Source organism: Dendrobates tinctorius, unplaced genomic scaffold (genome assembly GCF_039654945.1).
Source record: "Dendrobates tinctorius isolate UK_male_01 unplaced genomic scaffold, ASM3965494v1 ptg000039l, whole genome shotgun sequence".
Lineage (NCBI taxonomy): Eukaryota > Metazoa > Chordata > Amphibia > Anura > Dendrobatidae > Dendrobates > Dendrobates tinctorius.
This window is the reverse complement of record NW_027361707.1, coordinates 62,637,486-62,663,551: the sequence shown is the minus strand read 5'-3', so window position 1 is coordinate 62,663,551 and position 26,066 is coordinate 62,637,486. Positions and strand designations below refer to the sequence as shown.

Sequence of the window (26,066 nt, the reverse complement as noted above, 5' to 3'; positions counted from 1 at the left end):
AAGTTGGTAGCTATCGGATTGCAGACCCCTGATCCTATCCACAACAACTAACAGTAGCCGTGGGGGGTTCCTACGATGCCCTAGACCCCTCGAACATAGCCGGAGAACTAAATAGGCCTAAAGAAAGAAAGGGGAAATCTAAACTGCCCCAGAGCAGACCCCAAAGCAATAGGCAGCCCCCGACATATAATGACGGTGAAGCAAGATGAAAACACTAACACAGATAGAAAGATCGGTTGAGCAAACGATGGGGCCCAAGCTAACTAAAAAGGACAGGATAGAAAAGCTGCTGTCTGCAATCCGTAAAAAACCCTACCAAAAATTGACCCAACCGTCTGATAGGAAAAACAGGCCCTGAAGTCGCTAGGACTTCAAAAAGACTATATCAGCACTCAGGTAAATTCTGAAGACAGAACAAAGAGACAAACTGATCCGAGACAAAAATGGAACTCAGCACACCCCCGACCGGGGATGGCTGAACTCCAAAAAACAAGGTAAACAAAACAAAACTAATAAGTTCAATAGCAGAGCAAAAACTTATCTTTGGGAAGCATGAATCAGACTGGTCTCCAAGAATCCAGCAGAGAAATCACCAGCGACTCAGAAGGGCGTCGGCTGCCTTATATCCAGTCAGAATTTCCTGTTACCCAGTCATCATCTACCAGATCAGGTGTTTGGTAATCAGCCTCACTACCTTCCTTCACCAGAAGAGGGAGTTCATCAGACATCGACGGTGAAGGGGAAAATGAACTCACAACAGAGGCCCACTCAGTGGTGCTGAAGTGTGACCGGCGCACAGTGCAACTTGTTTGCGCCTGATGCAACTGGTACTCCATTACTGCTGCCTGCTGCTCACACAACCGCTCCAACATATGAAACGTTGAATTCCACCTGGTGGGTAGGTCACATATGATGTGATGTTCCGGAAGGCGTAATCGGCGCTGCAGAGCTGCAATGCGCAATCTTGTCGTGCTGGAACGCCGCAAGTGAGCGCACTCTATGCAGACCTTGTGCAGCAGTGCATCAAGATCCGGATAGTCCCTCAGACATCTCTGCATGACCAAGTTCAGCACATGTGCCAGACATGGGATGTGAGTGAGGTTGCCTAGGCCCAGAGCTGCCACCAGATTTCGGCCATTGTCACACACTACCAAGCCTGGCTGGAGATTCGCTGGCAGAAACCACACGTCGCTCTCCTGCTTGATGGCATTCCAGAGCTCCTGCGCTGTGTGGCTTCGATTCCCCAAAGAAATTAATTTCAGTACGGCCTGTTGATGTTTGGCCACGGCTGTGCTCATATCGGTCATAACAGGCTCCTGCAGCGCTGATTCTGAGGAAGAGTCAATGTGTACAGACTGGATTCCTGCAATCTTTTGAGTTGGCAGAACACGTACAGCGCCACTCTCAAGATCTGTACCCAGCTCCACAGCATTGACCCAATGGGCAGGGAGGGAAAGGTATCGTCACTGTCCATGATTACTGGTCCACGCATCGGTGGTCAGGAGGACCTTGCTACTGACGGCGTTTAGTAGCGCATGTTTAATTTTTCCCTCCACATGTTTTTGCAGGGCAGGGACGGCTTGCCTGCTGAAATAAAAGTGGCTGGGCACGGTGTATTGTGGGACTGCCAATGCCATGAAGTTCCGGAAGGTGTCAGTCTCCACCAGCCTGAATGAGAGCATTTCAAGGGCCAGTAATTTGGCAATGCCAGCATTCAGAGCCTGTGCTCGGGGATGGTTTGCCGAGTATGGCCGCCTTTTCTCCCATGCCTGTGCTACCGATGGCTGCAGAGTGGCCTGGGAGTGTGAGGATGAACGGGAATGTGGTGCTGTGGGTGGAATGTCACTGGGTCTCTGGACAACAGTGCCAGAGCTTCTTCCATGGCGATCCTATGAGGAAGCCGAACCAGCTGTGTATGAGCTGGAGGAAGAAGCTACAACACGAGCTGAAGAGGTGGTAGGTGGTGCTGTAGGTTGGCCTACGTCTTCATTGTGTCTCTGTAACTCCACCACGTGCTTGGTCCGCACATGTTTCCACATATTTGTGATATTGAGGTTGCTGACATTTTTTCCCTCTTTTGACTTTCTGATGACACAGCTTGCATTTGACAAAGTAAATGTCATCTGCAACTGTGTCAAAAAAGGACCACGCACTGCAAGTCTTGGGAGCGCCCATTTTGGCTTTTGAAGGAGGAATGCTCCTAACGGGTGCTGAAGTGGAGGCTACAGGCAACCAAGCCTGCCCCCTCCCTCTCCCTCCTGTTTTGGCCGTTCGGGTAATCTCTTCCTCAGAGCTGCTCCCACCACCTTCCTGTTCCTCACGCCATGATGGGTCAAGGACCTCATCATCTACACTCCCCTCTTCAAACACCTGTTTCTCCTGGGTAGCCTCGCCAGCACCGTATGCACCAGAAAGTGACACCTGAGTCTCGTCATCATCTGATGCGTACTGAGGTGTGCTGACCATAGGCACTGGCCCACCCGCCTCTTCAGATACAGAGGGACAAAGCAGTTGCGCATCACTGCATACTCCCTCTTCTTCACATTCTTGAATGCTGCTTGGCTGACCCCCCTCTTTCCAAGCCAACAGATTCAGAGAACAGAAGTAGAGACTGTGATGGCTCCTGTCCAGGGCTCTCTGACTGCCTGGCCACTTTGGCAGGTGGTGAAGAGACAGATGGTTGCTCTTCAGTGCTCTGGCCCTGAAAGGACGTGGAAGTCATTGAAGTCGATGCGTTAGCTGCCATCCATCCGACAACGGCTTCAATTTGTTCCTCCCACAGCAGTGGGGTACGGCGAGGTCCTACAAAGCTGCGCATAAAGGACTGTTGCCTGCTAAAACTGGGGGATGCTGACTCACTGGTGCCTGCAGCAGGCACAGAATCCCCACGTCCTCTCCCTGCTGAAACTCCACGCCCACGTGCCTTACTCCCTGCCTTCTTCATCTTGGTAGACTGATAAAGATAGGCAGAAAAGTACAAAGGGGGCTTAGTGTGCTTATTCCTGAACAGCTGCTACCAGGTATAAGAAACAATAATTTTATAAAGTGTGTGTGTGGACTACACTTTAATATGAGCTAATGTGGCCTACACAACTGTCAAATGGAGTGTTTGGTGAACTTTATTTTGTTTTTTTTTTCAAAAAAGCAAAAAGTATGTGACCAAAGATTTGAAAGCGATAGTATCACAAACTTTTTGGAGCTATTACAATGCAGGAAGGTAACCTACAATGCAAAAGATGAGGCTCCAAAAAATAGGGTAATACTAATCTGGCTGCGGCAGAAGGGCACAAGCCAGAAAAAAGGCTCCTCTATCTACTCCTATATAGTGTTTGCAACCAACGTATATGGATACGGATGGATGCACATTAATAGGAGAATGAAAAATGAGCTGCAATAAAAGAAAAATATGTGTGAGGCAGTGACGCACGCTGAGTGGCCTACAACCAGACGTAGCTGCAGGACACACAACAGCGTGAGCTTCACTCACACACAGAGACCTCTCAGACAGCCGTGAACAGTGCAGAAAACTGGGCACTAGCACTGAAAGGCTGCAGAGAGGCTCCACTGTCTACTCCTATAGTGTTTGCAACCAACCAATGTAGATGGATACGGATGGATGCACACTAATAGGAGAATGAAAAATGAGCAGCAAAATAAGAAAAATATGTATGAGGCAGTGACACACGCTGAGTGGCCTACAACCAGACGTGGCTGCAGGACATACTACACAGCGTGAGCTGCACTCATACAGACCTTGCAGACAGCTGTGAACACTGCTGCAAGGCAAAAGAAAGCTACAGTGGTTGATTATGTAGCCTGGGTAAAGCACAAAATGATTTGGAAAATCACTATCTCTAACTGTCCCTCACAGTCTTGAACAGCAGCCTGTCCCTAACTGGAATCACAGCAGAGTGAACCCGAAATGGCGGTGACTTTTATAGTGCATCATGACATCATTTCAGCAGCCAATCACAGCCATGCCATTAGTTAACATGCCTAACAGGATGTGCCCACTAGGGTGACCGGATCTCATATGTGGTGAAAAAAATGTCGGAATCTTGTTCGTCTGGACCCCACAAAACGATTCCCCTTTCCAGATATTGAGATAGCCAAAATTTGAGCTCGATCAAACGACGTTAACCCGTGCCGCTCGTTGCTCAAAGTTTGAAAAAAATCCAAATTTTGGGCCAAAAAGCTGACATATGGAGCCATAACTCCAGAATGGTAAATAATAAAAACACGCTTAATATCTCAAAAGAAAGCTAATGTTGTTCTTCAAAATTTATATGTTACACACAGGGTGCATGTAATTTCTATTTTAGGGATGGTGATTTTACTTCAGCGTACAACCGACCTTTTATTTATTCAGTTTAGTTTCTAAAGTGCCTTTGAGCTGGTTAGATCGAACAATTATCCAGTGAAGATATTTTAACGTTTTTTTTTAATTTTCCAAGTGTGTGTGTTATTGTTTTTATAGCTATTATTATTATTATTATTATTATTTATTGTTATAGCGCCATTTATTCCATGGCGCTTTACATGTAAGGAGGGGTATACATAATAAAAGTACAATAATCTTAAACAATACAAGTCATAACTGGTACAGGAGGAGAGAGGACCCTGCCTGCGAGGGCTCACAATCTACAAGATGTGGGTGATAATACAGTAGGCGAGGGTAGAGCTGGTTGTGCAGCGGTTTGGTCGATCGGCGGTTACTGCAGGTTATAGGCTTGTCAGAAGAGGTGGGTCTTCAGGCTCTTTTTGAAGGTTTCGATGGTAGGTGAGAGTCTGATATGTTGTGGTATAGAGTTCCAGAGTAGGGGTGATGCGCGATATTATAGTATTATTTTAAAAGATATTTGAAAATATTTTATTGAAATTAAAGTTTGTAATATATTTTGTTTCGTTTTTCTAGTTAACTGTTATTTACCTATTGGACTCTGAAATGGCATTCACATCAGGTGTACAAAGCCGGAACAAGGATAAATTATTTCTTGTGGGCTATCCCATTCACCAGATCACCGGTTGTAAACCACCCTCAAATCGTCAAGTCTTATGTGCTTTATTTTATAATTTACGTACTGTGAAATTAACTGTAAGAGAATCAGCAAAACTGACCATACGAGAAGTGTTCATTTTTGGGGGGAAAGCTCGAATCCCGACTAAACATGAGCAAGATGCAATTACTAAGCTGGAAAAACTTCACGCCGAGTGGAGAAGTCTTCAAAAAGACCGGAAGAAAACATCGGAAACGGCCAAGAACAAATTTAAACAGTTTGTTGAAAAGTTGAATGATCTCTTTGATATTGCTCAACAAGATGCCTTGGCGCTGATGAAATTGGAAGAAGATAAGGCATTTCTCGTGAAACAGAGGCAGAAGGGCCGCCCAGGTTCCATGGCTGGAGTGGATCTCAAGTTGTCTCGAGCTGAAGAAATCAAGGCGCAAAAGGAACTTGCAAAAATGAACCGACAAATCCAAGAAGAAACTTTTGATATTGGTGAGTTTATTTTATTATTATTATTATTCTAAAAAGTAGATAAACAAATAAGTAAATAGTTTCATTATAATTGAAAGACAATTGTACATGAAAGCATCATTTGGCATGTTTATGATTGAGTTTATATTCTTAAAATAATACCTATTGATAATTAGAAGTAGGTAATTTAGTACCTATGTATTATTACTATTCTGCTAAAACGACAAGTTTTTATAGTGTTTTTTTTCTCTTTTTTTTGTTGCTTCTTAGAGACGGATGATGAAGACAAGCTCGAAGAAGGAAAAGAAGAAGATACTGAAGAGGACAGCATCTACCAGGAACTTGAGAGCTTGGAGGAAATGGACATCCCTGGAGAAGCTGCAGAAGATCCAGGACCATCTGAGAGCAAGAGGATGAAAGTTTCATTTGCAAGGGGCGTTAAAGAGATTTTAAACATGAAATTATCCATTGTGTTAGATCGATGTAAGGTATCCGACAGAAATGCCACGAGAATTTTAATAGCTACCCTAGAAGCACTAAACCTTGACCCTCTTGAGTACAAAGTCTCGAAAACTTTATTACATTCTAGAAGGCAAATGTTCAGAGAACAATATACTAAAAATTTTTTAGATAAAGTAAACATTCCTGAAAAAGAGCCCGTGGTTGTCCATTGGGATGGTAAACTTTTCCCGGGTGTTTTAAAACATGAGCAATGTGAGCGAATAGCTATTGCTATTTCATATGGCGAAAAGGAACAGCTGCTGGGAGTTCCTGTAACAGCAAGCAGCTCTGGAGAAGAGCAAGCCGTAGCCGTATATGAATTGCCTACAGGAATGGGGTCTTCCCAACACCGTCAAGGCGATGTGCTTCGACACTGCAGCATCGAGCACGGGAAGACTCAAAGGAGCATGCGTCCTATTGGAGCAAATGTGAGGAAGAGAATTGCTACACCTAGCTTGCCGTCACCATATCTTGGAAATTGTGTTAAGAGGCGTATTCGACACAAAAATGGGATCAACCACTGGACCTCATCGAGACATTTTGAAAAGATTCCTCACTGCGTGGCCCAAGATAGACAAAGGAAAATACGACACAGGTATCAGTGACAATCTAATACAAAAGCAGCTAACTCCAGAAGTAATTGCAAATGTTACTGCTGAATTCGAGACCAAATTAACTGAGAGCCACCCCAGAGATGACTACAAGGAACTGTTGCAGTTGGTTCTCACATTTGTTGGATCACTAGACGGCAATGTTGTGGGTTTTAGAACTCCAGGAGCCATTCATCACGCTAGGTGGATGGCAAAGGCTATTTACTGCTTAAAAATGTTCATTTTTCGTCATCAATTTAAGATGTCTAAAGAAGAAGAAAGTTCTGTGCGTGCCATTTCTGTTTTCCTAGTTAAAATTTATTGTAAAGCTTGGTTCAATGCTCCAAAAGCTCATCTTGCGCCAAAGCAAGATTTAGGTATTTTGCATAGTCTGTTAGACTATAAAGAATGTGACAACGACATTGCAGAAATAGCCCTGACCAAATTTTCGAACCATTTGTGGTATTTAAATGCAGAGTTGGTGGGATTATCGTTTTTTGATCCCACCATTACAGACGATGAAAAGTTGTTAATGGCTAATAAATTGCTCAGTAGCACAGATGAACCATCAGAGCATGCTAGGGTTGTAAATCCAAAAGTTAGGAAAGAAAAATTAAAAGAGGTAGTTGATGGAGGATTGGTAAATTTACTTACCAAAGAAACATTTACATTCTTTGACCGATTTAATATAAAAACATATTTCCTAAGACAAAATCCAAACACCTGGCCTCAAAATAATGACTTCCAAGAAGGATTGAAAATTGTCAAAACATTAAAAGTAGTTAATGATATGGCTGAGCGTGGTGTTAAATTAATAACCGACTTTAACGAACTTCTGACAAAAGATGAAGAACAAAAGCAATATGTCCTGCAAGTTGTAAGCAAATGCCGAGCATTATATTCTGACGTTTCAAAAACTACTTTAACAAAAGCTCTAGAATAGATTAGATAACTATGTAAAATTATCAACTCATGTAGGTACTATGTCTGTATCTTTTCTGTGTCTGTTTTGTATGTATTATATACCTCATTTTTTTATTTTAAAATAAAAAATGTCATTAGACTTATCAGTATTACTTGTTTTTTTGTTATATTTCTACTTTAAACTCAAAAATATACCAAAAAAAAACCAAAATTTATCACTTAATAACAAAATATACGAAGTATGCTCCATTGCTCCTAGTGGTACCAGGTCACGTTCTTGGGGCTAAAAGCTGTTGTAACTCAGTTTGACTTAAAATAACAACAATTATGTATACAATATAAATTTTGAAGAACAACATTAGCTTTCTTTTGAGATATTAATCGTGTTTTTATTATTTACCGTTCTGGAGTTATGGCTCCATATGTCAGCTTTTTGGCCAAAAATTTGGATTTTTTCAAACTTTGAGCGACGAGCGGCACGGGTTATCGTCGTTTGATCGAGCTCAAATTTTGGCTATCTCAATATCTGGAAAGGGGAATCATTTTGTGGGGTCCAGACGGACAAAATTCCGACATCGATTTTTTGCGGTCACCCTAGTGTCCACACATCTGAGGATTGTCATTGGCTGAATCAAATCAAACTGGCTCATAGCATTATGGGAACTTCCGATTCCAGTATTCGATATGCTAAAAGTATCGGAACTCAGTATTGGAATTCCGATACCGTGAATATCGGCCGATACCCGATACTTGCGATATCGGAATGCTCAACACTATTAATAATATATATACACTCACTGGCCACTTTATTAGGTACACCATGCTAGTAACGGGTTGGACCCCCTTTTGCCTTCAGAACTGCCTCAATTCTTCGTGACAGAGATTCAACAAGGTGCTGGAAGCATTCCTCAGAGATTTTGGACCATATTGACATGATGGCATCACACAGTTGGCGCAGATTTGTCGGCTGCACATCCCTGATGCGAATCTCCCGTTCCACCACATCCCAAAGATGCTCTATTGGATTGAGATCTGGTGACTGAGGAGGCCATTTGAGTACAGTGAACTCATTGTCATGTTCAAGAAACCAATCTGAGATGATTCGAGCTTTATGACATGGCGCATTATCCTGCTGAAAGTAGCCATCAGATGTTGGGTACATTGTGGTCATAAAGGGATGGACATGGTCAGCAACAATACTCAGGTAGGCTGTGGCGTTGCAACGATGCTCAATTGGTACCAAGGGGCCCAAAGAGACCCTACCATCCGAATGTCGCAGCAGAAATCGAGACTCATCAGACCAGGCAACGTTTTTCCAATCTTCTACTGTCCAATTTCGATGAGCTTGTGCAAATTGTAGCCTCAGTTTCCTGTTCTTAGCTGAGAGGAGTGGTACCCAGTGTGGTCTTCTGCTGCTGTAGCCCATCTGCCTCAAAGTTCGACGCACTGTGCGTTCAGAGATGCTCTTCTGCCTACCTTGGTTGTAACGGGTGGCAATTTGAGTCACTGTTGCCTTTCTATCAGCTCGAACCAGTCTGCCCATTCTCCTCTGACCTCTGGCATCAACAAGGCATTTCCGGCCACAGAACTGCCGCTCACTGGATTTTTTTTCTTTTTCGGACCATTCTCTGTAAACCCTAGAGATGGTTGTGCGTGAAAATCCCAGTAGATCAGCAGTTTCTGAAATACTCAGACCAGCCCTTCTGGCACCAACAATCATGCCACGTTCAAAGGCACTCAAATCACCTTTCTTCCCCATACTGATGCTCGGTTTGAACTGCAGGAGATTGTCTTGACCATGTCTACATGCCTAAATGCACTGAGTTGCCGCCATGTGATTGGCTGATTAGAAATTAAGTCTTAACACACAGTTGGACAGGTGTACCTAATAAAGTGGCCAGTGAGTGTATATATATATGTATGTAAATATATATATATATAATGATTAACTACAATATAATAGATAATAGAAAGACAATAAAAAATAATAAATAATAAATAAAAAACAGAAAGAAAATGAAATGAAAAATAGAAAAATAGAGTGAAGAAAGATAAGTAATAAAAATGTGTGTGCATGTATAAAATGGCGCCTGCGTGCTTATATATGGTCCAAAGAACATGTAGAAAATGGCATTTATGCACTGAAACATGTTTTTAATGGCACCTGTGCACTTAGAAAAGGCACCAAGACATGTGTATAATGACAACCAAGTACTTATATATAGCACACACTCATATGAAAGATTGAGTGAAAAAAAGTAATAAGGATGTGTAAACATGTAAAACATGGCACTTATGCACTTGTATATGGTACTAAAACATGTATAAAGTTGTACTTATATATGGTCCAAAGAACATGTAAAAAAATTACAGTTATGCATTTATATACCGCACTAAAACATCTATATGATGGCACCTGTACACTTATATAAGGCATCAAGATATGTGTATAATGACACCCAAGTACTTATATATAGCACACAGTCATATATGTACATATCCCCATACACATATGGACGTGATGAAACCACATAGTCAAGTGTATATTATATAAATGATATAACATGGAAACCATATGCTAATAAATAATTCACCATAAATAGAATGGAGAAAAGAAGGAGAGGGAAAAAGGTATGGGGGGAAAAAGGGAGAAGAAAGGAAAAAAGAAAAACAAATGAAAAAATAATTTTTTGTATACGCAATGTTAGGGAAGGCGGAACGCACTAAATATAAATAATAGGAAGTGCGTTCGCCGCCCGGGGTCCACCGTGCAGTAGGTGTATCGACTGCTGCGGAGTAATGGCAGACTCGCTATATGGCGGTATACTGTGCTCGGGTTAAACGTCACCCGAGGTGCGCAGAGTGGACTCTGTTAAACTCAAAGAGGCGCTTTAGTATAAATAAAGCATAAACGCCGAGCCTGTTAGCTTCACAGGTCTCAGCTGGCGTGCACACACGGTATATGGTCACAGGACACGGCCCAAGGCAGAGGTCAGTGTCCGTCTTGACCTACTGTGCGTGCGGCATCACTACCGCGGACGCCAGTAAGTGCTGCTAACTGCAGCACGGCGGTAACTACTGCCGATGTATGACAGTGCCGTGAGGCATCACACTATCGGACGCTAGTGTAGCGGTGCGGTATGTACTGTGGCGTATGGCTTGCCACTGACTGGCGCTGACTATAACTCTAATTCTCTATCCACATGCGTAATAGCAGAGGGAAGGGGTTTGATAATGAGTCAGTCACCAGAATCATACATCCGTCACCATTCACACATAGCAAGTAAAGTCTATACTAGCGCATGGCCAAGCGGCCATGCAGGCCTTTTATAGCCATGTGCTTCTGGGACCTTCCAGACCTCTGAGATGGGCCAATCAGACCAGGGCAAGGACCTGAGCACGTGACCCCCGATCTCCAGTGGGAGATCGTCTCGTGGGCATGCCCAGTAGTGCGGCGAGAGGACTTAGCCTCTGGAGTTGTTTCCTGCAAAGCAGGTTGCGCTACCATTGCTGGGCCAGAGGAGGCAGCAACATCCAGACCCAGAGAGCTGGTCTGAGCAGGGCACCTGGATCGCCGAGATTGATGTGAAGGCTTAGCGGTTGGAAAGGAATGGGAGACCGCTGGATCTATGGCTCTGGATTCCTGCTGTGCAGCTACAGGAATCCGACGCCTAACGGGCTTGCAATGAAAAAATTATAAAGTCCATCAATTTTCATAATATTCTTCAATCTTCTTGGATTGCTAGTTGTTTCTCAATATGGTGGATAAGAATAAGGCAACAATGGGCAATAAACGATCCTTCCTGGACACCCAAGAAGAGGAGGAGAAAAGGCCAACCACATCGACCATATCATGGTAAGTAAAACTAAAAACATAAAAAAATAAATTAATAAAAGGATAAAAAACAGAATAAAAATATGAAAAGTGGTAAAAAATGGGTTATTGGTTTACAGAAAAGGGGCAAAGTTTATATTCTCATTTGAGACCCATAGGGGTGATTGTGTTGAGTGTCCAAATCCATTTGGTCTCCATTTTTGCTAAATTTTTACTGATACTTCCACCTCTTATGTGTGGTTGTATCATATCAATGCCTACTATACATAAAAAAGATGCATCACATTGATGGTATGTTTTAAAATGTGGAGGTATTGTTTTGAGCTCATAAATATCCTCGACATTTTTAGCAGTCTCAATTCCTAAAATGTGTTCACGAACTCTGACCTTCAACTGACGTGTTGTTAGACCAATATAAATGAGTTTGCAAGGGCATGTGGCATAGTATACTATGGCTTTCGAGGTACAGGGGTAATTTGATGTTTAGTCATATATGTTGTATAATTTCCTGTGTCTGTAAATGTATTCGCCCGGTCAATATTGACACAAGCCACACACCTGCCACAAGGTTTGTATCCATAAGTAACTTTACTTTAAGAAAAGAATGTCCTTGGTTCGCTAATGTAATGGCTATTTGTTATTAAGTCACGTACATTTTGAGGTCACCTATACATTATTTTAGGTCCTTCACCACCTTATTGTGAAATCATTGAGTCGGCCTGTAAAATGGTCCATGATTTTTGTAGGATCTGTCGCATCAGTTGAGCTTGATCATGATACTTTGTGATAAACCTCACTTCAGGATCCGAGACAGAGGGCTTTATCTTGTATAAAGTGTCTTGTCTTGATGTATATCTAGCTGTATTATACGCCCTCTTGATGCAACGTTACTATACCCACGTTCAATAAATTTCTCCTTCAGTATTTTTGCCTCTCGTTCGAAGTCCACATCATCAGAACAAATTCTCCTGATTCTTAGAAATTGACCTATTTGTATTGACCTAATAAGTGCTAGGGGATGTGAGGATGACACATGTAATAGTGCATTGACAGCTGTTGGTTTACTAAATATATCAGTTGGTAGGCAATTCATTTCTCCTCTCTTAATTTTGATGTCCAGAAAATCAATGGAGTTTTGGTCACAATGATAGGCGGCACGGTGGCTCAGTGGTTAGCGCTGCAGCCTTGCAGCGCTGGGGTCCTGGGTTCGAATCCCACCAAGGACAACATCTGTAAGGAGTTTGTATGTTCTCCCCGTGTTTGCGTGGGTTTCCTCCGGGTACTCTGGTTTCCTCCCACACTCTAAAGACATACTGATAGGGAATTTAGATTGTGAGCCCCATCGGGGACAGTGATGATAATATGTGCAAATTGTAAAGCGCTGCGGAATATGTTAGCGCTATATAAAAATAAAGTTTATTATACGTCAAATGTATATTGAATTGATTATTATTGACTGTGTAAATTAATTCATTCAGTGATTTAATGGTGCCCTGCCAAACAATAAAAATATCATCAATGCACCGTACCCAAAATAGCCATTGATGATAAACAATCATATAGGAAAAGGTCCCTCTCCCACAGCCTCAGGAACAGGTTGGCATACGAGGGCGCAAAAGACGCCCCCATTGCCGTGCCCAGGAGCTGCAGGTAGAAGGACCCTTTTTATTTTTCAGCCCTTTATCATACGTTTAGATCTATTCCCCCTTCTAATTTAAAGTGTATCCCAACTGGTAATTCTGGCTTTTTCTCACAATGAGTACTTTTGTTCATTAAGTGCCAGCTGGGTGCCATTTTGCTCACTTTGCACAGATTACTTTGCACTTTAGTTACTGTTTTTGACCGTTTATTTACACTTTTGATGCATATTTCATACTACATGAGTTTCGCATGTATGTATTCATTTTTTCATGTATGAGCACTTAGCACTTTATATTTTACCACTCTTTATTTATTGCTCTGAAATGACTGAAACACCAAGAACTAGTCTGAACAAGTGCATACCAAAAAACAACTAACATATCAAAATAGGTAAATGGTTGCACTCAATCATGTTAAAGCATATCAATGTGAAATACGGGAAACATGAACAGCGAAATTAAGGAAAATAACAGATGGGACGCTTCGCACAAAATTTGGCCAAATAATGTGAGCCCATTCACTATTGTCAAGGTAATCTCATGAATCGCATGGGTCCCTGACCTCCCTGTCCAGTATCAACACTTACCTAAGGCTAATATCTGCAGGCATGGGCGAATGTGGACACCTCTCTCAGCAAAGCCTACATATATGAGTCAGTTGGTTTTTGGTATGGACTGGTTCAGACTAGTTCTTGGTGTTTCAGTCAGTTTTCTTGTTATCTATATGCTAGGCTTTCTGAAGGAGCATTCCGCCCTTAACCATGTGGTGATCTTAATTACATCTAGTACAATTAGGTCCGACTGACCCACATATGACAGCTATAGGTACCTTGAGGCTAGCGGGCTTGTGAGCAATTCTCCAGCTCTGGTCCTGGTTCGCTTCCTTCTCTCTTCCAAGCAGCCTTGGCCTGCAGTCTTCACACTAGTTGGTGTATGTGGGCTCTCTTGTCTTCAGTCTGCAAGAACCCCAGCGTTTGAGGCTAAGGCCTTGGGTCAGGCCTTGGTGGTTTTGGGAAAGCGTTAGGCTTTGGACCACAGGCTACTGCCACCTAGGTTGTCGTGCCAGCTTGGTCTGGCTGTGATATCACTCTTGTTGCTCAATCGGGTGTCTCGTGTGGGGATCTATGTAGCTTTGTTGCCCACTAAACACGTTAAATTGTATGGATTACTATTTCAATAGAGAAAAAAATTAACTCTTTTTTGGAGTGTTATATATCAAAGAAATTTACCCCAGTGCACCAAATACAATATGGTTAAGTAATTGAATACAGAACATTATTTGAACTCTTTTTTTGAAGTATTATATACCACTGAAATGTACCTCAGAGCATGTAATCTATGGATGAGTAATTGAATACCAAAAAAAATTGAACCCTTTTTTTGTGTGTTATGTACCGCAGATCATGTAGCAATAATTGAATACAGAAAAATTGAGCACAGAAAAATTTGAATTGAATACAAATTTGAATACACAATTTTAATTGAATATAAATTTGAATTGATTACAGAAACATTTTGAACACTTTTTTGGAGAGTTATATAGCACTGAAATGTACCTCAAAGCAAGTAATACTTTATGGCTGAGTATTAAATGCATATCAAAAAGGAAATGGTTGCACTCAATTGCATTAAGGCATATCAAATATGAAATATGTGAAATACGAATAGCATAATGGCTTTTGTAATCTAGAAAAACATATGAGATACGTAGCACAAAATTTGGCCAAAAGATGTGAGCCCATTCACCAACGTCAAGGTGATCTCATTGAACGGGTCCCTATACTAACTGCCTAACCTCTGGCTAATAACATGGTAAAGCCTGTGTTTATAGGAAGATAGGAACCAAAATGTGTTTGGATGTAATTAAAATCACAGCCTGATGAAGGGCGGAGTGCTCAGTCAGAAAGCTAACATATATTAGCTGTTTTTTGATATGCACCTATTCAGACTAGTTCTAGATGTGCCATCAGTTTTTTCTGTCATTTTTATGTTAGCTTTCTGACTGAACACTCCGCCCTTCATCAGGCTGTGATTTTAATTACATCCAATCACATTTTGGTTCCTATCTTCCTCTAAATACAGGCTTTACCATGTTATTAGCCAGAGGTTAGTTCACACTAGGCAGTTAGTATAGGGACCCGTTCAATGAGATCACCTTGACGTTGGTGAATGGGCTCACATCTTTTGGCCAAATTTTGTGCTAAGTATCTCATATGTTTTTCCAGATTACAAAAGCCATTATGCTATTCGTATTTCACATATTTCATACTTGATATGCCTTAATGCAATTGAGTGCAACCATTTCCTTTTTGATATGTAAGCTGTTTTTTGGTATGCACCTACTCAGACTAGTTCTAGATGTGCCGTCAGTTTTTTCTGTCATGAGTATTAAATGCAGACACATTTTCCAATGCTGTTTTGGAGTCTTATATATCACTGAAATATCACCGAAAGCATTTAATATTCTATGGATAATTAATTGAATGCAGATAATATTGCAACACTTTTTTGGACTGTTATATTAAACCAAAATGTACCACAGCACATAATAGCATATGGATAAGTAACTGAATACAGACACTTTTTCTATGCTTTTTTGAGTGTTGTATACCACTTACAGTCATATGTAAAAGTTTGGGCACCCCTATTAATGTTAACCTTTTTTCTTTATAACAATTTTGGTTTTTGCAACAGCTATTTCAGTTTCATATATCTAATAACTGATGGACTCAGTTATATTTCTGGATTCAAATGAGGTTTATTGTACTAACAGAAAATGTGCAATCTGCATTTTAACAAAATTTGACCGGTGCAAAAGTATGGGCACCTCAACATAAAAGTGACATTAATATTTCGTAGATCCTCCTTTTGCAAAAATAACAGCCTCTAGTCGCTTCCTGTAGCTATTAATGAGTTCCTGGATCCTGGATGAAGGTATTTGTGACCATTCCTGTTTACAAAACAATTCCAGTTCAGTTCAGTTTGATGGTCGCCGAGCATGGACAGTCCGCTTCAAATCATCCCACAGATGTTCAATGATATTCAGGTCTGGGGACTGGGATGGCCATTCCAGAACATTGTAATTGTTCCTCTGCATGAATGACTGAGTAGATTTGGAGCGGTGTTTTGGATCATTGTCTTGCTGAAATATCCATCCCCTGCGTAACTTCAACTTCGTCACTGATTCTTGCACATTATTGTCAAGAATCTGCTGATATTGAGTTGAATCCATGCGACCCTCAACTTTAACAAGATTCCCGGTGCTGGCATTGGCCACCCAGCCCCAAAGCATGATGGAACCTCCACCAAATTTTACTGTGGGTAGCAAGTGTTTTTCTTGGAATGCTGTGTTTTTTAGCCTCCATGCATAACGCCTTTTTGTATGACCAAACAACTCAATCTTTGTTTCATCAGTCCACAGGACCTTCTTCCAAAATGTAACTGGCTTGTCCAAATGTGCTTTTGCATACCTCAGGTGACTCTGTTTGTGGCGTGCTTGCAGAAACGGCTTATTTCGCATCACTCTCCCATACAGCTTCTCTTTGTGCAAAGTGCGCTGTATTGTTGACCGATGCACAGTGACACCATCTGCAGCAAGATGATGCTGCAGGTCTTTGGAGGTGGTCTGTGGATTGTCCTTGACTGTTCTCACCATTCTTCTTCTCTGCCTTTCTGATATTTTTCTTGGCCTGCCACTTCTGGGCTTAACAAGAACTGTACCTGTGTTCATCCATTTCCTTACTATATTCCTCACAGTGGAAACTGACAGGTTAAATCTCTGAGACAACTTTTTGTATCCTTCCCCTGAAGAGCTATGTTGAATAATCTTTGTTTTCAGATAATTTGAGAGTTGTTTTGAGGAGCCCATGATGCCACTCTTCATAGCTGAATCAAATAGGAGAACTATTTGCAAGTGGCCACCTTAAATACCTTTTCTCATGATTTGATACACCTGGCTATGAAGTTCAAAGCTCAATGAGGTTACTAAACCAATTTAGTGCTTCAGGAAGTCAGTAAAAAGTAGTTAGGAGTGTTCAAATCAAGAAAATGATAAGGGTGCCCATACTTTTGCAGTGGTCAAATTTTGTTTAAATGCAGATTGCACATTTTCTGTTAGTAAAATAAACCTCATTTGAATCCAGAAATATAACTGAGTCCATCAGTTATTAGATATATGAAACTGAAATAGCTGTTGCAAAAACCTAAATTGTTATAAAGAAAAAAGGTTAACATTAATAGGGGTGCCCAAACTTTTACATATGACTGTATATACCACCAAAATGCATTAGTAAACACTTAATACTCCATGGATGAGTAATAGAATCCAGAAAGAAATATTAAACGCTTTTTTGGAGTAAAGTAAAGTCCAGCTCACCATGATTTGCATCCTGGGTGTGTTCAGAGCACGAAAACGCTGCATCAAGGCTTGGGAAATGCGGAACAAAGGAAATCCATCTTCAAGAATAGTGAATGTTTTATTCACACAAAATGCTTCAATGACATATAGAATCAGCAGTACAGCTTACGAAACATGTGGCATGGACGCATTTCAGGTGTCTCTACCTACTTAATCATGACCCAGAGAGTGTTTTGCATCACCCGCCCCCTAAGAAAGCAAGTGGCATGAAATATGCGTTGGGTTAGTGTGACAGTGTGGTGTTGTACTTTGCTCTGGGTGCTTTGATATACTTTTCATTATGTTTTGGTGAAACTGTGCATCAGATGTGCATTTGTGGGAACTATTGCAAACAGTATAACTTTACATATACACTGTTCAAAAAAAAGAAAGGAACATTGAAATTCAAAATCCTAGATATCATTGGATGAAATATTCCAGTAGCAAATTTCTATTATATTCTGCAATGCTGTAGACGAGCCCCCGATGTAACCTGAAAGATAAGAAAAAAGAGATAGATTATACTCACGTCGGCATTCGGTCCAGTCAGATGGGCATCGCTGTCCCATCCGGCGTCTCCCACCTTCATACGATGATGTCCTCCTCCTTTCTTCTCCCTCGGCTCCTGTGCATGCATACTTTATCTGCCCTGTTGAGGGCAGAGCAAAGTACTGCAGTGTGCAGGCGCCGGACCACTCTGACTTATCCCAGCACCTGCGCACTGCAGTACTTTACTCTGCCCTCAACAGGGCAGATAAAGTATGCCTGCGCAGGAGCCGAGGGAGAAGCAAGGAGGAGGTCATCTCTAGAAGATGGGAGGACCTGGACCGGACCGCGACACCCACCGTACCCGACCGCACCACCCGGTGAGTATAATCTAACGTGTTTTTCTTATTTTTCAGGTTTCATCAGTGACTTATCTACAGCATTACAGAATGCTGTAGAAAAGCCCCTAATGGCGGTGCTGGCAGATGATAGGGCTAAAATGGGGTGACAGATTCTCTCTAAGCAGACACATGGATGTTATTGGCCTGCTGGATGTCATTTTACAGGGTTCTGGCACTATGCATCCTGTACCTCTAGGAGTGAGAGCAATCGCAAAATGCTAGGTGAAAAAAAACAACCAAAAAAGGATGAAAATAGAGAAATGGTCTGTGGTCATCCCCTGCAGAACCACTCTTTTTTAGAGGTTGTCTTGCTAATTGGCTATCATTTCTACCAGTTGTCTTTTTCATTTGCACAACAGCAGGAGAAACTGATTTACAATCGGTGTTGCTCCATAACTGTACAATATGATTTCACAGAAGTGTGATTGACTTGGAGTTACATTGTGTTGTTTAAGTGTTCCCTATATTTTTTCTAGTGTATATATGGGGTGCTGCAACATTTCACATGGGCCTGGATGCCGCTCCCCTCTTAAGTAAAGTGTGATAAAACGCATCAGGAGGGAGACCACGAGCAGAACACCCAACGGATGATGAAAGGAGTGTGGGAATGATTGAATCCCTTCCATCAAGTACCCGGTGAGAATGCTACAATAAGTGCTATAACTAGAGTTGAGCAAAACGGTTCGGCCAAATTCAGAAGTCGCCGACTTTGGCTAAAGTTGGGTTTCGCCGATCGTAACCCGACCATAGCGTGAGGTCGGCCATGAGGTCGCCGACTTGAGCGCCAAAGTCGCGTTTCCCACAGTGCTTCCAGCTCCTTTTCTCAGCCAATCATCAAGGACGCACACTGTGGGCAACGCGATTACATAGGCAGCGGCCCCCACCATCTTAGAGAAGGGCATTCAAGTGATTGGCTGGCTTTGTGTGGTGCCACAGTGCCTATAAAAGGCCGTGACCGCCGACCGCTATCTTACTTCAGCTGATCTTAGCATAGGGAGAGGTTGCTGCTGCTCGTTCTCAATAGGGAAAGTGTTTAGGCAGGAAAAAAAAAGTGCTTCTGCTGATAGCGATTTTCACTGTACAACACAACAGTACAGTGTGCAGTGACAGGGGAGGCTATTTTTGTGTGCAGCAGCTCTGTTGGTGATTAGGCTGCCTTATAAGGCTCCTTGATAGCTGCATTGCTGTTTGCACACTGCTGAGCAGACTGCTTTTTTAAAAGCAAAAATACTTTTCCTTTTTTCTGTACAGTTAGCAAGCGTTCATTTTTTCACACTTTTGTGTTCAGCAGCGCTGATGGTTATTAGGCTGCCTTATAAAGCTACCTGATAGCTGCACTGCTGTGTGCACACTGCTGTGCAGACTGCTTTTTTCAAAGCAAAAATACTTTTATTCCTTTTTTTCTGCACAGTAGTTACTGAGCGTAAATTTTTGCACACAGAGGAGTATAGAGGTGTACGCTCCTCACACACTACCGTGTACCGGCTGGTATCACAGACAAATACATGCTTTATGTGTGTGAATCCATAAAAAAATAAACGGAGAATAACATTTTTCCATACATACACCGTATAGAGGTGTCCGCTTCCCAAACAGTATCGGACATCTGCTGTTCTTATTACGGTCACATCTACACAGAGTCAGCGTGTGTCTGTGAGACTCCGTAAATACATATACGGACATTTCCATTTCTCCATACACTGTCTTGAGCTGTCCAATTCTCACACAATATTGTATATCTGCTGTTCTTATTACGGTCACATCTACACAGAGTCAGCGAGTGTCTGTGAGACTCCGTAAATACATATACGGACATTTCCATTTCTCCATACACTGTCTTGAGCTGTCCAATTCTCACACAATATTGTATATCTGCTGTTCTTATTACGGTCACATCTACACAGAGTCAGCGAGTGTCTGTGAGACTCCATAAATATATATACGGACATTTCCATTTCTCCATACACTGTATTGAGCTGTCCGATTCTCAAACAGCATCGGATATCTGTTGTTCTTATTGCGGTCACATCTACAGAGAGTCAGCGTGTGTGTGTGACACTCCGTAAATGCATATATGGACATTTCCATTACTCCATACACCATATTGAGCTGTCTGATTCTCAAACAGTATTGTATATCTGCTGCTCTTATTACGGTCACATCTACACAGAGTCAGCGTGTGTCTGTGAGACTCTGTAAATACATATACGGACATTTCCATTTTTCCATACACCGTATTGAGCTGTCCGATTCTCAAACAGTATCGGATATCTGGTGTTCTTATTATGGTCACAACTACACAGAGTCAGCGAGTGTCTGTGAGACTCCATAAATACATATACGGACATTTCCATTTCTCCATTCCCCATATTGAGCGGTCCGATTCTCAAACAGTATCAGATATCTGGTGTTCTTATTACGCTCACATCTACTCACAGTCAGAATGTGTGTGTGACACTCTGTAAATTCATATACGGAGATTGACAGTTTCACCAACAACGTTTACAGCAGTACACTTCTGATAGAGTACCATATATCTGCTTGTTGGATTACGGTGAAATACATACTTGGTGAGTGTCTGTGACCCACACAATATATACGGAGATTTCACTTTTTACATACACCTTACACAGCTATAAGCTCCTCATACAGTACCATTTCTCTGCTGGTATTTTTGGCACATTTTCCCAAACATGATGAAGTATGGTGGAAGAGGCCACAGACGTGGGTGGGGGGTGCAGCTGGTACTGATGGTGGTGATGGTGCATCGGCTGGTTCTGGAAAAAGCACAATAGCAGCTAAGGCAGGAGGTGTTGAGCCTGTGTCATCGTCTGGCACAAGAAGGCCTTTAAGGTTCCCTTTTCTGCGAGTAGGTAAACCGCTTTTAAAGCTGAAGCATCACGAACAGGTTTTGGCTTACATTGCCAAAACAGCCTCCAGCTCTATTGCCTCCTCTTCTGAAGTGACAAAAGCTGCAAGCACAGAGTCAATGGTGCAGGCTTCTGGTCAGGAACACCTTTCCTTGTGTCCTTCACCCACACCAAATGTGAAGGGTGCCGCAGCACACACTTCAGATTACTCCAATTTCTTCCTGTCACATAGCGGTGTAATCTATACTGGGCCTAAGACAATAGTTCAGCGTCCTCCAATCTACAGTGAGATTCAAATTCTCACCAATACTCTATAGACCCTTTACCTTGTTTTACAGTACCATATAGCTGTTGTTATTTTGGGTACCTTTTTCAAAAAAATGAAGAAGTATGGTGGAAGAGGCCGTGGAAGAGGATGGGTGTTGCCAACTGGTCTTGATGGTGGTATTGTAGGTGGTGTTTCTGCTGGTTGTGGCAAAAGCACAATAGCACCTAAGGCAGTAAGTGGTGAGCCGGCATCATTGTCTGGCTCCACAAGGCCTCGAAGACTCCCTTTTCTGGGAGTAGGTAAACCACTTTTAAAGCCAGAGCTTCAGGAACAAATTTTGACTTACATTGCTGACACAGCCTCCAGCTCTATTGCCTCCTCTTCCGAAGTTTCCAAAAATAAAAGCACTGAGTCGTCATTGGAGGCTCATGGTCAGGAACCACACCTTTCCTTGTGTCCTTCACCCCTACCAAAAGTAAAGGATTCGGCAGGCCACACTACATTACTCCATGGAGCTCTTTTCACATACCATGCCTGGGTTATCAAGTCAAATCGTGAATTCCACAGTCCAAGAAGAATCTGACATGGAGTGCACTGATGCACAGCCACTGCTAGATTTATCTGCTGGTACATTCACGCAGAGCACTACATTGTCCTCGCAGTGTACTGAGCCAGAATCTGACCCTGATGAAACTCAGGTGCCCCTTCCCGCATACTATACCACCTTACATGGTGACACAGAGGAAGGTGCACATGACATTAAAGAGGATGTGATGGATGACCCAGTTGTTGACCGAGATTGGCATCCATTGGGGGAAGAGGGTACCGCTGCCAATAGCTCAGAAGAGGAGGAGGAGGATCCGCAACAGGCAACGACATCACAACAGCTGTTATTTGACAGGACCGTAGCAGTCCAAAAGCAAGTTACAAAAACCAAAAGAGTTGCAGGACAGCTAGGCCAGATGGTCAAATTAGCACAGCGTGCAAGGCCTCAAAATGTCTTCCATAGTAGGAAGAGTGCAGTGTGGCACTTTTTTGAACAAAATCCTAATGATCAGACAAAGTTTATCTGTAAGAAGTGCACATAGACCTTTAGCCGAGGGAAAAATCTTAGAAATTTGAATACCAGTTGCATGCTTAGACATTTATCCACCATGCACTTGCAAGCATGGACGGACTACCAAACTTCACGTACCACATGTGCAACTGCTCCCAATGAAGGTAGTCAGCAACGCCACATCTTTTCCCCCACTGTAAGCCCACCGGTTAGCACACCAGCAGCAGTAAATGTTGAGGTGTAGTTGGAAGGCCAAAGCAGTCAGGGAATCACAATGTTATTGCTACGAAAGACTGAATCTAGGCCATCAGAAAGAACACCAACTCCATCACCATCATCAACCCTCTCTCAGTCCGCCATGTCCACCGCAAGTTCCACCATATGCAGCTCTCAAGTCCAGCTCACCCTACCAGAGTGCACTGGCTTTGAACGCCCACATTACCAAACTAATCTCGCTAGAGATGATGCCCTACCGGTTGGTTGAAAGCGAAGTTTTCCGCAAACTCATGGCCTACGCAGTACCATGCTATGACCTACCCAGTCGGCACTTCTTTTCTCACAAAGCCATCCCAGCCCTCCACGTGCATGTGAAAGACCGCATTGTCTGTGCACTCAAGCAATCAGTGAGTGGAAAGGTGCACCTCACAACAGATGCATGGTCCAGTAGGCATGGCCAGGGCCATTACGTATCCAACACTGCGCACTGGGTTAATGTGGTGGATGCAGGGTCCACAGGGGACAGCGGAGGTGGGACAGTGCTGCCTAGCCCACGGTATAGGAAACAGTTGGGTGTAGGAGTTCGACCCGCCTCCTCCTCCTCCAGAAGCAAAAGCTCATCCACAGAGCGCAGTCGCACGAGCACTCCATCCGCAGCTGCCAGTGTTGCACACTCGGTGTCCCACTATAGAACAGCTAGTGGTAAGCATCAGCAGGCTGTGTTGAAGATGATGTGTTTGGGCGACAACAGACACACCGCGGATGTACTGGCCGACTACTTGGAGCGACAAACTGAGTCATGGCTGGGCAGTCTACATCTTGAGACAGGCAAGGTAGTTAGTGGTAACGGATGGAATTTTGTGGCAGCCATAGCCCTTTCAAAGCTCACACACATACCTTGCCTGGCTCACACCTTGAACCTGTTGGTGCAGTGCTTCCTAAATAATTATCCGGAGTTAACAGCCCTGCTCCGTAAGGTGCGAAGACTGTGCTCGCACATCCGTCGCTCGCCCATCCACTCAAGTCGTATGCGCAAATTGCTGCGATCACTCCACCTCCCCAAGCACCGCCTAATCATAGACATTGCTACAAGATGGAACTCCACCATGCACATGGTTGAGAGGCTGTGTGAACAGTGGCAGGCTGTAATGCATTTGTGGGAGGATACACGGGCCGGCAGTTTGAGGGCAGACATGGAGTTGTCGGGTGTGCAGTGGTCAAAGCTGAAAGACCTCTGTAAAGTCCTTCAGTGTTTTGAGGAATGCACACGACTGGTAAGCGCAGATGATGCCATTATAAGCATGAGCATACCACTTATGCGCCTGCTCATGCTAACCTTGATGCACATTATGGATCAGGCGTCTGCAGCTGAGGAGCAACAGGAGGAGGAGGAAGAGGAGGAGGGAAGCATTGATGACAGTCAGCCATTGTCTGGTCAGGAAACTGTCATGGACGAGGTGGAGGAAGAAGTGGAAGATGAGGAGGAGGATGAGGGGGATGATTATTTTTGGAAGGAGGATGCTTCTCAGGGGCAAGGGAAAATGTGGGCGTGCCAAGGTCAAGTTCAGGGTTTGTGCGTGACTGGAGGGATGTGGATTTGCCAGAAAGTGCTCCTCCACCCACCACTGGCAGTGCAGCATTGACACCTGGAACATTGGCACACATGTGTGATTATGCATTGCGGATCCTAAGAAGGGACCCCCGCATTGCCAAAATGATGAGTGACGACAACTACTGGTTGGCCAGCATCCTCGATCCATGCTATAAAGGCAAATTACCCAACATCAAGCCACAGGAGAACCTAGAACTAATATTGGCTAACAAACAAGCAACTCTGGTAAATCGTTTGTTTCCCAGCACACAGCAGCGGAGCTGGTTCTCCCACGTGCCGTAGTGGGCAAAATGGAAGAGGTGTTCGTGGTGCACACAGCTGAACTGGTGTTGGAGACACGGGTCTCCTGACCATGTTGTGGTCTGATTTCTCTAGTACCGCACACACGACAGCTAATAAAGAATCGATTGAAAGTGACAGGAGACAGCATTTGTCAACTATGGTTACAAACTACTTCCCCTCCCATATTGAGGTTCTCCCTCACAGGTCATTCCCCTTTGATTATTGGGCCTCTAAACTGTACACATGGCCTGAATTGGCACAACATGCCTTACAGGAGCTCGCGTGCCCTGCTGGTAGTGTGCTATCTGAAAGAGTCTTCAGTGCTGCTGGATCAATCCTGACAGAAAAAAGGACCCGTCTGTCGACCCAAAATGTTGATGATCTAACCTTCATTAAAATGAACCATGCATGGGTTTCAAAGGATTTTGTCCCACCTTCCCCTGATGACACATAGGTTGCCAGAAAATTGGCTCGCTTTTGTCCTCTTCCTCGGACTTGTCCAATTCCTCCATTTGCAGCTTCTGAATGTACAGCCAACACATCAACGTATGCCATTTTTTTAAACCTCCCTAACTGGGCTGCCCCCCCTGGGGTCACCAACTGGCGCACCCGGGCAAGTGCTGTTGCCCTGAACAGGTGTGTGGCTCCACCCTTGGGTGACGGCACTGGCACAGGACCTCTCATAGTACAATAAAGTGTCTCTGATGGTGGGGGTCCCACTCGCCGTCAGACACACTGGCGTACTATGAGGGGCCCTGTGCCAGTACCGGCGCCCATGCGTGGGTCCCCCCTGCTTGCAATACTTACCTCTCCCTGCTCCACCGCCGTGACATCTTCCACCTTTGTTGACAGTGACATTCAGGTTAGAGAGCGCTATGACATCATGTCTGTATGCCCTCTACCAAAACAGTACAAGTGCAGAAAGCTTGAAGATGGCAATGCTGAGGAGTCCAGAGTAGAGCAGTGCACAGCAAGGAGAGGTATTTAATTTTTTTAAATGTTGGGAGCATTTTTTGGGGAGCAATATACACTGAAGAATGATATATGGGGCCCATCATACACTGGAGCAACATCCATTTGGCCCATCATATACTGTAGCATTCCAAATTGGGACATCAGACACTGGAGCAGCATTTATTGGGCCCTTTTATACACTGGAGCATTAGAAATGGGGCCCAAAATATTTGGAGCTTTATTTGAGACCATAAGACAGTCGAGCATCATCCATGGGGACCAACATATACTGTAGCATTATGTGGAGCTCATCATATACTGTATGAAACATTATATGGGACCAATTATTCTGTATGGAGAAATATATGGGACTCATTATTCTGTATGGCACACTAGGTAGTAGCCATAATACTGTATGGAGGAATATACTGTCCGTTTTTGAGCTATTGTAGAATTTAAAATAGATATCAGTCATGTCATGTAAGCAGTGAAGTATTTTTCATTGTACTATACCACTATTTCTCTGCCGTATCGGAGCATCATGAGTTGTATTATGT

General features: G+C 43.2%; 1 protein-coding gene across 1 annotated transcript in view; it reads left to right on the top strand.

The window, feature by feature from the left end:
• LOC141088385 (uncharacterized) overlaps nucleotides 1-26,066 on the top strand; it is a 70,147-nt gene that overhangs the window by 28,516 nt on the left and 15,565 nt on the right. The window contains exons 3-4 of the mRNA XM_073574399.1: nucleotides 5,018-5,498; nucleotides 5,748-6,191. Of these exons, the coding sequence (XP_073430500.1) occupies nucleotides 5,018-5,498; nucleotides 5,748-6,191 (925 nt within the window). The remainder of the gene's footprint in view (nucleotides 1-5,017; nucleotides 5,499-5,747; nucleotides 6,192-26,066) is intronic.